Genomic DNA, 16,942 nt, shown 5'->3' with positions numbered 1-16,942 from the left:
TTTCAGATAAATAGTAATAACTCATGCATAGTCAATCAATATAACTGGATACAAAATAACTGGCCAGATGAAGACAAAAGCAAATAATTATTTTTATTTCTAACAGATTAATCAGCACTGTAAGAGATAAAAGAAAATTGTATGAATTTATTGAAAGATTAAGGAAAACTCAATTATAATGAATATAAATTAAATAGAGGCAAAAAGAATTAATATATATTACTATGTCCTTGCTCTTATCAATTTCTGTTTACATCCTTGTCTACTTTGGATCTTATTTATTAATAGGACTTATTACACTGGTGTAGTAAGTCCTATTAATAAATAACTAGACTAACATCTCCTCTCTTTGCTAATTAGAAATTACACCATACCAGTATAACAAGTCCTATTAATAGACAAGNGTATGTTCAGTGCTATTTTATTAAACAAAGTTTACATGTTTGTTGCTGTAATGATAGATACTACATTTTCCTACATTTTCATCAAAGAAAATTACTGTATATTAAAAATAAAATGACAATAATTTCGGAGACTAGAACGGATTAATTGCATTTGCATTAATTTCTATAAGAAAAATTGCTTCGGTTAATGAACAATTCAGTTAATGAACGGAGTCGCAGAACAGATTAAGTTCGTTAACCAGGGTTCCACTGTATATATATAGTTTAGTTACATAAAAAATTCCTTGGAGATTGTTTTAAGGACACACTGTATCAAATTAGTCCACTGTTATTATTTAACAAGGATATTTAGTATTAACAGATGTAGTGTGATGAAATACCATTTCCATCCATTATCTTCAATTAAAAACTAAACTTTCCACAAAAATTTAATTTAAATCAAGAATCAAAATTAATAATCACTATTAATTCTGAAAATTTATAAATATTAATCATACTTCAAAACATCTGTAGAATTATTCTGAGGCATTATTTTTGCTATTGTTCCACTATACCTCCATTCATATTGTCTCTTTGCAATATCTATTACTGATGCCTTTGATGGACCAAGCCTATCTTGAAGTGCCGTTTCTTTGTTCATATTAAGTTGTGAGTAAGGACATCCAAATGAACTGAAAATGTAAAATACACGTATAAAGAATACATATACATAAATGTAAAAAAAATGCCATATATTCAGATTTGAACCAAATTATACAGAATATACATATAATAAAACTACAAGTATTAAGCAGATAAAAACAAACATGATATTCATGAACTGTTGCTGAAGAACCCAACTGACTGTTATTTATTTTTTAAAAAACCATGTTCTGATTCTGATTCAACAATGCTAGAGAATGCACTTATCCCCAGCAGTTGGGAGTAAGTGTATTCCCCACTGTAATAGCAAGAGAGATTTTTATTTATAGTAATATTTAGTTACTTACATTGTTTTTTTTCTTTTGTTTCAGTTATCGAGTTTTTGGATTGAGTTATGTAAAACCTCAACATCTATCTAAATACTTTCCAACTGTATAATTTCATAACAACATTGGAATAATATATAAAATTGCATCCCACAACTGGTTAGTCTTCACACCTTCTGGTCAGAGTGTAAAGTGATTGAATAATTGGTGCTGATTAAGGGTTTTTCGTCTGCTAGAGTCCATTCCCTAATCAAGTTAATTATTATGATTATTTAAAATTTCAAACATTGTAAAGTGTACTAATAATTAATTTTGTTGTAAATACAGTAGAGCATCGATTATTCGACTCAATTGGAGACTCAGGTTGGTCGGATAACCGAAATATACTATATTAATAATGTATTTTTTAGTATATACCATGTAATTAGTATATCGCTATTAACCAACTTTGCATTGAATTTTCATCGATATTAAGCCTAACAAAATTATTTTTTTAATAATAATCGTTGTTATTGTATCGTTAAAAATTATTTTTAAAATATTTTATTGCTCACAAAACAAACAACCATTCATAATTAGAAAATTAAGTCTCATTTAAATACTGGCTTCCCTTCAATGGTCGAGCCGTGTTGCCAGCTAAAACATACAAAAATTTAACAAAAATAATATTAAAGTAGCCAAGACATAGACAAATATTGCAGTGCTACATCACTAGCGGACATTTGAAATTTGCCGATTAGAACGGTCGGTTAACCGATGTGATGGTTAATCGGGGGTCAGATAATCGATGCTCTACTGTACTGAATTTGAAATTGTAATATTTGAATTTTATACTAATTTATTGTTGTTGAAATTATAACTTTTGTAGTCAAGTTTAGTTATTAAAATGTTTTGATTTTTTTATGGAATTTTGGTACAAGAATTGTTTCTGAAACATTTTGGACCTTGTAAACCTATTGAATTTTTTAATTTATTGTAAAACTTAAAATAATTAAAATATGTACTTTCTGTTTCTATATTAAAAATGTTCATATTATGATAGACCTAAATAAATCTACCCTCTACCGCCACTGCTCTTTTAATGAGCTTCAAAAAAATAAATTTTGCCTAAGGCCTTGCAAATCCTTGGGTTGCCTATGCATAAACTGTATGTCATAATCATACCTATACAATCTCTAAATGGTATCATATTTAGTGTTTGTAATAATGAAACAAGTCAACTATTTTGTTTTCTATCACTATTACAGACATTATAAAAGAATTGAATATTCAAAAAATGTAATATTAGTTGTTTAAAATTTTAATTATTTTAAGTACTATTTCACTCACTGTTATCTGTGAGTTTTACATTTTATTTAATTCATAAATTCAGAAATTTCTATTCTTAGTTGTGTGTGAAAAAATTCAAAATATCACATTTAAAATTTCATGTCATCTTAGATTAAACTTAAAACTACCTAAATTATTTCCAAATCCATTAAATAAAATATTCAATTATTAACAGTAGCTTTAATATAGCCCAGCAATCATTTGGCATTAAAAATACACAAAGCAGTTGTTTTCATTTAGAACCTTTGTGAAATAAAGCATTACAGTTTACAAAAATATTTTTATATTATATTTATTGAATTAATGTAATAATACCTGTGATGACTGGTATATTTAGGACCTTTTATATGTCCAATACCTTGACAACCAGTTGTTGGGCATCCACTAGAATTAGTTATTGTCATTTCACCTAAAACAACAAATAAATTGTGTGTTAAGTATGTATAAATTTACATATATTGAAGATATTATTTATATATGATTCAATGTTATAAAATAGTTTAAAATCAATCTATCAATCATTTTATCCCAAGATTAAATAATTGCTTTCTTCAACATTCTATAATATTTTTTAAAATTATAATATTAATACAGATTGAAAAAGTTTTATTAATCTGTTTCACCATCTATCAGAAATTTAAAAACTATTAATTGTTTATGTTTAATAATTAGAATACAGATTTAAATTATAAAATTCATAACATACTTATAGGAGGCTGAAGAGGATGACCAGTTCTAGTACACCAAGAAACTGGGTGAATATCTGGTGAATCATCATCTAACCAATAATCATAAGCATCTGACCAACCATCAAAATGAATTTTAATAGCATGAGATTGAGTATCAGCAATAGTAGCAACACGAATTAACATGGGATTTCTTTTATCTACCACTTCTAGTTTCATATCTTTTTTAAAACCATGTGGTGGGCGTCGTTTAAAGGCTCGATTGGGAACAACTTGAGCTTTTGTTTCTGATAAATATTTTTCCCATGTAAATCTGTCAGGATCTCTGTAATCTGTAAAAGTACAAAAAATTAGACGATATAACTTTTTATTTGCAAACAATATAAAAATGATAAAAATAAAAATCATAATGATGTAATTTTTATCGCATTCCATTCAGATAAGAAAATTCTTATAATTTAACCCTTTTGGGATAGTTATTTTTCAAGTACATCATTTCCTATGCCAGTAATTATTTGATCATGTGTAAGGTTGGAATGAATTTCCTAATATACCTTAGATCGCAAATCACACTGTTCTGTAGGAATAGTTCAATCTGTATATGAGTGGTAAAGTTTTCTAATACAGGTGTACCACCAAATTTCTGGCAACTGATGGTCTGGCATCATCTTTAATCTAGATAAAATTATTAGGGGAAACTTGAAATTCCCATGGCATTGTACATATGGCACACTTTATTTCACATTATTTACATTATTTATACTGCACTTGTTGGTGGTGATATTCTTAGTTTGTTTTACTTAAATTTAATCCTAGCTATCTAATTTATGGCTTCTAAGAGATGAGAATGTCAGTGGTAGTGTGAATTATAATTTACATTTAATATTTATTTAATTAAAGTTTCCAGTAGTCCATGGTATAGTCCATTGTTCTAATGTTTGAATTGGAATTACATGGCTTTTAACCTTTATTGTCTTAGTTAATAATAGCCAACTGACAATCTAAATAAATTCCAACTTTATCATTATGTTACTAACAGTAAGTGAATTTCTGATTACAATAGTGAAAGTTTTGTAACATTATTTAATTTGTTTCGGGATGAGTTGATTTTGATAATATTAGATGACTGATAACAATATTTACAATTACAATAAGTGGCATCTACTATACGTCTTTTAATTCTCAAATCTCTCATATGTCAAGATTTTTGCAAAAATATAATTTTCAAGCATATTTGAACTGAGATATATTACCACTTGATTATTCTAATTGAAAATACATAATCTAACAATGTGGCCAAATTCCATGCAATTTGAATATATTTTCATTCTTATAATATTTCTGAAAAATAGTAAAAAAATTTTAATTAAATTTTACTTTGAAAACTCACTATTGGGTGGAATAAGTACATTTCCTGTTTCTTTGCACCAGTTTACAGGATGGATGTATGGAGATGTTGGATCAGCCCAGTAATCATATATATCATCCCATCCATCAAAATGAATAAGAAATCTGTTATCCATGACATCTGTTACTGAAGCAACACATACAAGAGATGTATCTTTTCTATCAACAGCTTCCAATTTCATTCCCACTCTGAATCCATGTGGTGTCACAGTCTATAATTACAAATAATTTTACAAATTGCTATATAGGTAATTATTACTATTACATATATACAGAGTATTCACTTTACTATTTATTCAGGTACAAAAAAATCTTTCCAGCATTGCACAAGTAGAAGTATAGTATATGCATATAATACATGTGTAAATTGCACAGCAGTTCCAAGACAATACATAAATTTTCCCATCTCTCTCAAGTGCAAGAATAATGGAAAAGAATCATTTTAAAATATACATAACAAAAAATCTTTGATTCTAAAGAATAAAGACCAATACAAAAATAATTAATACAAAAACAGTTAACTTTATTTTGCTCTGTAGTACTGAACCAAATATCTGGAACTAACAGAAAACTGGCTAATTTGGAAAGTGGCTAGTCTTGAATTTGGTGGACTGTAGTACAGCTGTAGTTTGCCATGTGGTCACATTTTTTTGGTTTCCATGATATACGCAACACATGATGCCAGTTCTGAGTGTGACCTGGTGGCATGCAGTATGTTAAAAACAGTTTTGTTCTTTACTTTTCTTTATTTAATTTTTATTCCATACTATATATGAGAGGTGTCCAGAAAATAAGTTCTGAAAGTGCCAGGAAGTGGTTCTGGAGATTGGAGTGAGGTGAACTTGCACAGGCATGAAGGAGGAATATTTGATCATAATCTAGTGTATATGCTGCTCCATGGAGAGCACAGTGCTAAAGAAAAGATGGCCACTCTCATACAGTCACCCACTGAATGCAAAAACCTGATTACAGCAAGTACCTCACAAACTAAAAAGCTCACACTAGCAGAGATCCACCAACAGTTGTGTGAAATGTATGGACTGGACGTCATGAATGAGAATATGGTCAGATAATGATCAGGCAATTCATGGAAAGCTGATCCAATATGCAGGTCAAAGACTGTAGTGACATACCATCCTTGATTAAACTGGAACTGGTGGAGAGTACACGGCAAGCAACTGAACAAAACTGACACTTATTGAAGTATCTTCTACCAATTAACAGACTGCATTGATATTGGCTTTTTTACAAGGATTGTTAAAAATTCTTTTTTAGCATAATTTGTCAAAATTGCATTTTAAATTTTTATCTTATTTTTATGTTTGAAAACTTTAGTTATTGCCTCAGAACTACTACATAGATTTACACATATCATTTTTCTGAATGAATGAACTTACTTTAATATAAACATCACAATAGAATACTATTACACTATATGAATATACTCATGCAATGCTGGAAGTTTCTTTGTGCCTACATATATATTAAAATGAATACCTAAAAATTATTTTTTCATAAAAAAATGTAATATTTCTTGTTCAATTAATTTATCTAATTATGAATAAAAAATATAAATAAAAAATGAAGACAAAAGACATTATACAAATCATACATAAGAAATATCTACATTAAAAATTTAATTTGATTGAATGCTACTTCAAACAAATGTAAATACAAAGAATATAAAAGATTAAAACTGGTTATTGTTTGTTTAAAAAGTGAAAGTAATAAGATATCTTATATTTTATGGCTAATAATTAAATATAACTTACATAATTTATATTTCAAAATTCTTACTGCATTAATTTTTATAAACATACTTGTAGGAAAAAACTGGAAATACAAACCAAATTATCAATAACTCTATACTTCTATTATTTTCCAGCAGTGTTTTAATCTAGATTAAAACACTACTAGAAAAGTATAGAAGGTGTTGAGTTATTGATATTAATTTTTATCCTTTTCCAATACAATTTCAAACTATTTATATTATTTCTCTTACTGGATTTTACAAAGTTTTAGCTGTAGAATAAGATCACTATTCCATTACCATGTCTATTGTAAATAGTTCAAATATGTCTACAGGTCTTTTTTGTGAAAAGTTATTCCATTATTTTTAATAGAATTGAACCTGTATGAAGAAACAGCTAGTTTGTTCCATATTTGCCAAATGATGATAACATACAGAACTGATCATAAATATCCAGATTTAATCAAATAATTAAAAATGATTCTTTTTAAAAAATTAGAATTATACATGATGACATTTTGAATCTCTCTCATGATTTATTTTTCAAATTTCATATAAATGGAAATCTCAAGAAAAACATTGATCAGATAAAAAAAAAAAAAAACACATAATTTAAAAACAAAAAAAAAAGTTAAAGTTTTGGATACTTCTAGATACTGAGTCTAGTTGGTCATATCAAGTATTGTGTAAGGAATTCCATAATTATATGCAACATCTACACTGCTGGCCATTAAAATTGCTACACCATGAAGATGGGCCACAATAAAAACAAAATTTCATGAAAGGTGCAACATGCTGAGTGCTCTGTACCTCAAGGTTATTTGTCAATTTAATCACGTCTTCCTCCCATTATACTGTGTGTGTGTAATAAACATAATTCTGCTATTTGCTTTCCTTCCTGGTATAGCAATTTTAATGGCCAGCAGTATATATTCTCCAAAATTGAAATTTCAGAGAATTTTTTTTTTTATACAAAAAAAAACATAAAAAGAATATGTTTGAAAAAATAATAATGCAATTAGGCTGTAAAACATTAAGAACATTTTACAATTGAAAAAAATAAGTTTTAATGTAATATAAATGTTAAAGAAATGTGTAAAGGTAGAATAAAAATATAAAATTATTTTGAAATACTCAATCTCTCTCTTTCTCAAATGATATTTTTGAAGCTCCATTGTTTTACAATAGAGTGTCGTTTATCCGAAAGCTGGTTATCCGAAACGTCTGTTATCCGAAAGCATTCCAGTCGGCAAATTTAAATTTTCGCTAGTGCTGTGGCGCTGCAATCTTCAGCTATTTCTTGGGCTACTCAAATATTTTACGTTTTTGATACTAAATTAACATCTGAAGTATAATTTTTTATTGTTTTTATATTTTTCAATAAATTTATTTTGTTTGTACAAAATAAAAAAATAATTTTTAACGATACAATAGTCTTCGTTAGGCTTAACATCGACGAAAATTCAACGCGAAGCGACACGCAACGGAGAGAAATTTCAACATGGGATAAATTAATATATTTTTTCGTACATGATTCGTTATCCGAAAAATAAGTTATCCGAACTACCCCAGTCCCCAATTGATTCGGATAAACGACGCTCTACTGTAATTTTAAAATTATTTGATTACGAGCTTAAGTACAAAATGTCAGTACAAGATTTTGAATTTAAAATAAAAAATACATACCTTATAATTTTGATTTATCTTTCAAAAATTAGCAAAATAAAGATGTATTATTTTTTTAGTTTAAAAAATGTAAAAATTAAATTTTTTTAAAGTTATATTAGCATATTCACAAAATTACCTGTAAATTTTTACAAGCAAACAAATGTTTTGGTGCTGCTTGAGCTTTACTGATTTGTAAGTAATGATTCCAATTAAACTCTTGAGAAGTAAAGCCTAAAAATTTTAAAACAGAAAATTAATAATCAACAACTTTCTTACAACTTATTACTATTTATTTAAAATCAAAATTCTCATATTTGAAATAAATGATTTATCTGAAAAAGGACTTCATAAAAAAATTCTTATGAAGTAATTTTTCAGATAAATAGTAATAACTCATGCATAGTCAATCAATATAACTGGATACAAAATAACTGGCCAGATGAAGACAAAAGCAAATAATTATTTTTATTTCTAACAGATTAATCAGCACTGTAAGAGATAAAAGAAAATTGTATGAATTTATTGAAAGATTAAGGAAAACTCAATTATAATGAATATAAATTAAATAGAGGCAAAAAGAATTAATATATATTACTATGTCCTTGCTCTTATCAATTTCTGTTTACATCCTTGTCTACTTTGGATCTTATTTATTAATAGGACTTATTACACTGGTGTAGTAAGTCCTATTAATAAATAAGATCCAAAATAGACAAGAATATAAACATAAAGTGATATATATTATTTTAAAAAATTACATTTTACTTAATTATAAACTTGCTAATTTAATGAGTAAACAAAAATTCCTGAACAGATATGATTTTCCATCATACCAAAATACTTAGTGATCAAAACAATCCATAATTGTTTGAAATTTTTAATATAAAATAACTAGCAATTTTAAAGTATTTCTGAATTTATTTTGTTTCTCTAAAAATATATAAATACTTTAAATTTATTATAAAGTGTTATAAAATATAAGTTAGTTTCTATTAAGATATCTAATAAATAAAGCCATTGCACATACATTATTAGTAATCTATGCAAAATAGCATGCTAATAAAAAAGTTTCAAAAATCTTAATACACAACAGAAAGATTGATATATAACTTTGTATCAGATAAACTTGATATTAACACTAGTCCCTGAAAGATTTGTAGTTATCTTTTAAAAGATAATTCTTAAGATAGGTATTGAAAAATTTTTTTTCCTTTAAGTATTTTTCTTAAAATCTATTCATTACAAAAAATTTATGCATGAAGAATTTTTAGATTTTAAAAATTTAATATATTTTTATTAAAGTACTGTTTTTATTTTTTTTTTTTAATTTAATTTTCTTGCATAAAGTGAGCAAATTAAAGATGTATCAAATTGAAAGAAATACTTAAAATTATTTTAAATTCTTTACTTATAAGTTTTTAAAAAAATCTTGAAATTTTAATTTAAAATTTCTTTTATATAATAATTATCAATTAAAATTATCTAACCTTTAGGTGGATGAAGTTGATGACCAGTTTTCTCACACCATCCCACAGGAAAAATATCAATAGAATCAGCATTTAGCCAGAAGTCATAACAATGAGAATAGCCATCAAAATGTAATCGTATTCGAAAACCACAGACTTCAGCAACACTCAAAACACAAAACATGGAAGGATGTTTTGGATCCAAACCTTCAAGTTTCATGCCAACTTTAAAACCATTCTTGTATGTAGGAATTGATTGATACTGAGAGAATAAAAATTTTTTTATTAAATCCTCACTAGATTCATTAAATCATTCAATAAATAAAAATTTTCAATTATGTAAGATGATTAAAAAGTCATTGCTTCCTGTTTGTAACATGATTAAATTTGATGTAACATAATGTAATTTTAATTTTTTCTTAATTATTTTTCACTATTAAAACTAGTAGGTAAAATTTTACAATCATAGTCTATGTCATACTTACTTCTGCTCCTTAAATGAAATCTTGTTTGTGAAAGTTACATATGCAAATTTAAAACAACTCTTATCTATATGAAAATCACTTATGCTCAATTATACGGTGTGGTTACTGCATATGTATGGCAGTATAATTTGATTGCATTTTAATTTATTTTTCCATGGAGTTTGTATGTGTGAGATTGAAAAAATCATGAATAAGAACTTCAAGGTAAATTACAGTTATGAGTTATGGATATCCGTTGGTGTATTTGCACAATTGTAGTTCTTGTTTTGCTGTTGCATGGTTATTAATAATTACAATCAAATTTAGGTAAGAATGCATTTTGGATGCAAAGACCTCTCATCAGCTTATATACACAAAAGCTGATAAAGCAAAACAAACAATAGTCTTGACTAAACATAATTATAATAACATAATATTAGAGATCTTAAAAAAAGGAAATTATACATTACTTAAGGATAACCCAGCAGATAGCTAAAAAAACAAGTTATAAAGCTTATAACTAATTTTTCTAAACTAAAATACATAGATAATAACACTGTTAAAGATATTAAATGTTTTAGTAATAGAATTCTGAAAATAAGTTTTAAAGTAAAAACAAACAAAAAACCAGTTGCATATCATCCTTTCATAGATATTTGAAAATATTTACTGTATAATCTTGAGATAACATTAAAGAGTTAAATAAATGACCAGTATCTGAGTATAGTATTACAAACACTGACCAATTCTTAAAAAACATGAAAGCTATAGTTATGAAGGAAAACTATAGGATAGCTTCACTGGATATTAACAATATGTATCCCTCAATAAATTTAGATTTAATTTTAAATTCACTGTCCTATGTTAAGTCCCCAGGTTAGGTTAAACAATTGATAGAATGTGTTAAATGACAGTTTTTTTGAATTCCAAGGTAAATATTATTGACAATCGGAAGTTATACCAATAAGGACCTAGATTGGCAGAGTTGTGCATGATCATAATTGATAAAAGAGATTGATAACTTATTATACCTCAAGTTTTATTATACCTGAAAGCATAATAGATATTGATGCTTTCATGAAGGAAATTAATTTAATCAATAAAAATATTCAATTCAAATGTGAAAAAGAAGTAGATAATAGTCTGAATTATTTAGAAGTTACTATAATTAGATTAAATAGTAAATTATTTAATCTAATTATAAGACTAATATCGATATTGGTATTGATATTTTAAAACTACTCATGATACTGGTATTGATACTTTTGAGGTATTGGGATATCACTAGACATATCTGATAAGCTACTGGTGTATCAGGAATACTTCCTAATTGTTAGTGTTTCAAGCAGACAATTTGTTTGTCAGAAACAATTTTGCTATATATATAATATATTAAATTTTGCCATCCAGGTGCACTACAATATGTCTCATTTGCATAACACTTGTGTGATAGGTGTACTACTATATCTTTCATTGCATAATACAGAATGGAGTTTGCAAATGTTTGTGCAGTGTTTGTTTTTTGTATTATACACACCGAAAGTTGGTCCTGTGTCTGTTGTTGTGCTATCTTCTATTTACTTATAAAATTTTTCACTTTTAAAACTAATTATATGAATAATATTAATTATAAATTATCATTAAACAAATTAACAAAAATCAGAACAAATAAAATCACTGGACTATGTTTACAATAAAAACTTCATACATCACGAAATTGTTTTATTGGTGCAGCAACTGCTTTCTCTTTTTCCAAATATGTTGTCCATGAAAAGCCCAAATTATTTCTTTCTGTTTTGTCTGAAGATTTGGTATTATCTTCTACTTTAACATTAAGTTTAATCTCTTTTCTGGGAGGCTAATTGAAAAAATATACATAAAATTGATTAAAATTTTTTGTGAATTTAAATTTCCATAGTTAATTATAAATTAGTAAGTTATTTGTTACATAAATTACTAATTTATGTTACACAAGTAATATGAATAAAAAATTATAATTACAAAATTAAAGAAAAAAGATTTATTTATAACCTTAAATATTCAATTAATAATATATTTTCCTTTCAGTTTAGAAAATCAACTTATTTCCATTTTCAAAATGTATGATACTTTCTTTGTAAGTTTCATGATATGAATATTATGAATACAAATAATAATTTTTAAAAGCTTATATGCTAAAATATTATATACTGTATGTTGCAATAAATATTGTAATAAATTTTGAATATCTTACTTCTTCTGATGATTGGGTATATATTTGTTTTTTCTTCTTCTTCTTTAATGGTAATAAAGTTTTATTTTTTTCTCCACCCCTAACACAAAAAAACNATCATAATTGATAAAAGAGATTGATAACTTATTATACCTCAAGTTTTATTATACCTGAAAGCATAATAGATATTGATGCTTTCATGAAGGAAATTAATTTAATCAATAAAAATATTCAATTCAAATGTGAAAAAGAAGTAGATAATAGTCTGAATTATTTAGAAGTTACTATAATTAGATTAAATAGTAAATTATTTAATCTAATTATAAGACTAATATCGATATTGGTATTGATATTTTAAAACTACTCATGATACTGGTATTGATACTTTTGAGGTATTGGGATATCACTAGACATATCTGATAAGCTACTGGTGTATCAGGAATACTTCCTAATTGTTAGTGTTTCAAGCAGACAATTTGTTTGTCAGAAACAATTTTGCTATATATATAATATATTAAATTTTGCCATCCAGGTGCACTACAATATGTCTCATTTGCATAACACTTGTGTGATAGGTGTACTACTATATCTTTCATTGCATAATACAGAATGGAGTTTGCAAATGTTTGTGCAGTGTTTGTTTTTTGTATTATACACACCGAAAGTTGGTCCTGTGTCTGTTGTTGTGCTATCTTCTATTTACTTATAAAATTTTTCACTTTTAAAACTAATTATATGAATAATATTAATTATAAATTATCATTAAACAAATTAACAAAAATCAGAACAAATAAAATCACTGGACTATGTTTACAATAAAAACTTCATACATCACGAAATTGTTTTATTGGTGCAGCAACTGCTTTCTCTTTTTCCAAATATGTTGTCCATGAAAAGCCCAAATTATTTCTTTCTGTTTTGTCTGAAGATTTGGTATTATCTTCTACTTTAACATTAAGTTTAATCTCTTTTCTGGGAGGCTAATTGAAAAAATATACATAAAATTGATTAAAATTTTTTGTGAATTTAAATTTCCATAGTTAATTATAAATTAGTAAGTTATTTGTTACATAAATTACTAATTTATGTTACACAAGTAATATGAATAAAAAATTATAATTACAAAATTAAAGAAAAAAGATTTATTTATAACCTTAAATATTCAATTAATAATATATTTTCCTTTCAGTTTAGAAAATCAACTTATTTCCATTTTCAAAATGTATGATACTTTCTTTGTAAGTTTCATGATATGAATATTATGAATACAAATAATAATTTTTAAAAGCTTATATGCTAAAATATTATATACTGTATGTTGCAATAAATATTGTAATAAATTTTGAATATCTTACTTCTTCTGATGATTGGGTATATATTTGTTTTTTCTTCTTCTTCTTTAATGGTAATAAAGTTTTATTTTTTTCTCCACCCCTAACACAAAAAAACAATTTATTTTTTTGTTTTTGAAAAAAAAATCCAGAATAATATGTAAGATTTATTAAGTACAATTTATTATAAAAATATTTTTTATATTATTATACTAATTAATATTAATAAATACAAGGCAGCACAAAGTCTGTAATGCAACTGTTTCTAAGTTGCAAGATAAAAAAATTAAAACATAAAAAAATCTCTAAAAACTAAACTTTATTTTTTAAGTGTGGAAAATATGCCCTTTATGCAGAAAATATTTTAAAATTTTATAACTTCAAACTAGCCTGTATATGGAAATATAATGAAAAAATTATAAATGAAAGAATAAAACCAATAAATATTTTATAATAAAATATACTGAAAAGTTAGAATTTTGAAATTCTATCACTCCATGATATTCAAGTCTTTAAAAACTACTTTATTGAAGAAACTAATAGAAAGAAGTCTTACACTTATCCCAAGGTTCACTGCATAATTATTTCATTAAAATGATTTTTCTCAAGAGATGGTTTATGTGACTTAGAAAACTTAAATTGATATTATGTGAAAAACCTTAACTTTGTGTACTAGCAATGAAAAACAGGATGTCTCTGCTATTTCTATTTCACATGTTGTTAGCAAACAATTTAGACATAAATAATAAATGAATACAGTACTGTCTTTTTTAGTAATATCCAATAAGTATATTTGATAGAAATTATTTTTAACTAACAAAATAATTTTTTCATGCCACATTTTGACGAAGTTTGACAGCAGTTCAATGAGAAAATTTTTATTTCAAATGGACTTTTACATTCAAAAATAACCAAATTTTTATATATTTTAATACAAGAAAAAGAAAATCCTTTACACAAATTCACTTTTATAGAGAATATCCTATAAAAGTAAGTAGTATAGTTAATAACAAGTGTTCAGATGTTGAAAGTTTTTTACTATCATTTATGCCTTTTCATGGAATACAAATGATTCAACGCCATATCTTCTAAATGATTACACGATTCTTCAACTGTAGATCTTGGAGTATTTGTGGTTTACAACTTTTATATTCACCTTTCAGAACAAAAAAAATTCAACAGAAATTATTTCAAACCAGCAGTTATTTAATATAAAAATGAATGATTTTGCATTAAATGATTGGTAATTTTCTAGGCAAGGTTTTGTAGGTGACTAAAATAAAATAAGATTAAATTAAATTAATAGAGATTGAATATTCCCATTTTGATATAAATTCAAATGTGAAAAAGAAGTAGATAATAGTCTGAATTATTTAGAAGTTACTATAATTAGATTAAATAGTAAATTATTTAATCTAATTATAAGACTAANATCTTGGAGTATTTGTGGTTTACAACTTTTATATTCACCTTTCAGAACAAAAAAAATTCAACAGAAATTATTTCAAACCAGCAGTTATTTAATATAAAAATGAATGATTTTGCATTAAATGATTGGTAATTTTCTAGGCAAGGTTTTGTAGGTGACAAAAATAAAATAAGATTAAATTAAATTAATAGAGATTGAATATTCCCATTTTGATATATTCACTGTTTTAAGAGCTTTATGAAGAAAAATTTCTTTTCAGAATACTGAAAATATATGATGTTCCATTTTATGGAAACGACAAATTCTGTTTTCAACAAAGTAGATGAATGAAAAGCATGATGAATTAACAGATTCATCATGCTTTTCAACTGATCAATAGCATTTTCTTCAAAAAAGTGATTTTCCTAAATCTCTGGATAAAACCAACTAAATCCTTGTAAATTTGCTGCCATATTCAAAAGTACTTAGATTTTCAAGATACCAGTGAATACAATCATAAAAATTCATTAAAATCATATGTAAACTGATATATATTCAAATTGGAATCATTGTTTTATCTACAAATTATGTTTTTTTATTCATTTGTCAAATCAATTGAAATTAATAGTATCTGTTGGCAATTACATTAATTACTGTACAAGTCGACCCCCTATAACACTGTTGATTTTTCCGTTTTATATAAATTCCATGTTGTACGAGTCACTTAATTTTACAAATACGCGAGCCGTTCACAGCCCGGCACACATATTTATAAAATCTAAGTGACTCGTACAACATGGAATTCATATAAAACGGAAAAATCAACAGTGTTATAGGGGGGGGTCGACTGTAATTATATAACATAATCAATGATAAATAAGATTTCAATCTATCAAATCATTGCTTAAACAGGACAGGACAGGACTTGGAAAATAGTACTAAATAAAAGGATAATAGTCAGAACTGATGAATGGCTACACAAAATTTACTTGTGGTTGTTGGGATTTACACAAATTGCAACTACTGGTACACCAAAACCCATGTCTACAAAATATGTTGTGTTTCAATTTTGTTCATTAATCATCCTCAAAGTATTCATTTTTTGACTGCACATACTTGTTCCAGTACTCTTTCCGCTTTCAAAAAGCAATTCTGAAAATCAGTTTTTGGGATTGCCATCAGTGCCTTCATTGTATTGGTTTTGATGCTGTCATTGTTATGAAATTTTGATCCCTTTAATAGCATCATCAGTTTAAGAAAGAGAAAGAAGTAACAAGGAGCCAAGTCTGGTGAGTAGGAAGTTTCCACCTTAATAAGAAATTCCTGAATCAGATGCAATGAATTAACTGGAGCATTGTTATGGTGAAGCCTTCAAGCATTGCCTCACCACTGATGTGATCTCTTGAAACAGACAGCATCCTAAAGGCACCAAAGAACTTGCAGGTAGTAATACTCTTTTAAACAATTGGCTGACAAATTAACACATTAGTAAAAATATATAAAAAGACTAAAATGTCTTCATTTTCACCATGTCCAATCACCAGAAACATCAATCTTCCACTTGCAGATGCCCTTTCTTTAGAGACTACACCTCTGCAAAAACATGCAAAACAGTCTAAATTCTTTTTAAAAAAGAATTATTGTATTTTTAATTGTTTTGGCTTGTCACAGGAGAACTTTTAGACTGTTTTGCATATTTTTGCAGAGGCCTCTAAAGAAAGGTCGTCTCTGCAGTGAAAGATTGTCATTCCTGGTGATTGGACATGGCAAAAGTGAAGATATTTTAGCAGGGTTATGGAGTCATGTAAAAATCTACCAACTCTGACTCCACCTTACCATCAGACTCCAA

The 16,942-nt window shown here is 26.4% G+C and overlaps 1 protein-coding gene across 5 annotated transcripts in view; it reads right to left on the bottom strand.

Annotated features, from left to right (window-relative positions):
• Positions 1 to 763: 763 nt before the first annotated feature.
• LOC111630140 (lethal(3)malignant brain tumor-like protein 3) overlaps positions 764 to 16,942 on the bottom strand; it is a 62,544-nt gene continuing 46,365 nt past the window's right edge. For 3 of the 5 annotated variants that reach the window (XM_023374177.1, XM_023374178.1, XM_023374180.1), the window contains 8 exons: positions 13,710 to 13,788; positions 13,185 to 13,334; positions 9,700 to 9,940; positions 8,349 to 8,443; positions 4,778 to 5,006; positions 3,408 to 3,719; positions 3,017 to 3,110; positions 764 to 1,075 (listed from right to left, as the gene is read on the bottom strand). In XM_023374177.1, the coding sequence (XP_023229945.1) occupies positions 892 to 1,075; positions 3,017 to 3,110; positions 3,408 to 3,719; positions 4,778 to 5,006; positions 8,349 to 8,443; positions 9,700 to 9,940; positions 13,185 to 13,334; positions 13,710 to 13,788 (1,384 nt within the window). In that variant the 3' untranslated portion in view covers positions 764 to 891. Of the gene's footprint in view, positions 1,076 to 1,393; positions 1,619 to 3,016; positions 3,111 to 3,407; positions 3,720 to 4,777; positions 5,007 to 8,348; positions 8,444 to 9,699; positions 9,941 to 13,184; positions 13,335 to 13,709; positions 13,789 to 16,942 lie in introns of all 5 variants that reach the window. The other 2 variants (XR_002757463.1, XM_023374179.1) reach the window with 2 other exon arrangements.

The sequence above is a fragment of the Centruroides sculpturatus genome, unplaced genomic scaffold (genome assembly GCF_000671375.1).
Source record: "Centruroides sculpturatus isolate CEXI.00-Female unplaced genomic scaffold, Cexi_2.0 scaffold684, whole genome shotgun sequence".
Classification (NCBI taxonomy): domain Eukaryota; kingdom Metazoa; phylum Arthropoda; class Arachnida; order Scorpiones; family Buthidae; genus Centruroides; species Centruroides sculpturatus.
The sequence above is the reverse complement of the archived record's forward strand: the minus strand, read 5'-3'. Positions and strand labels throughout refer to the sequence as shown.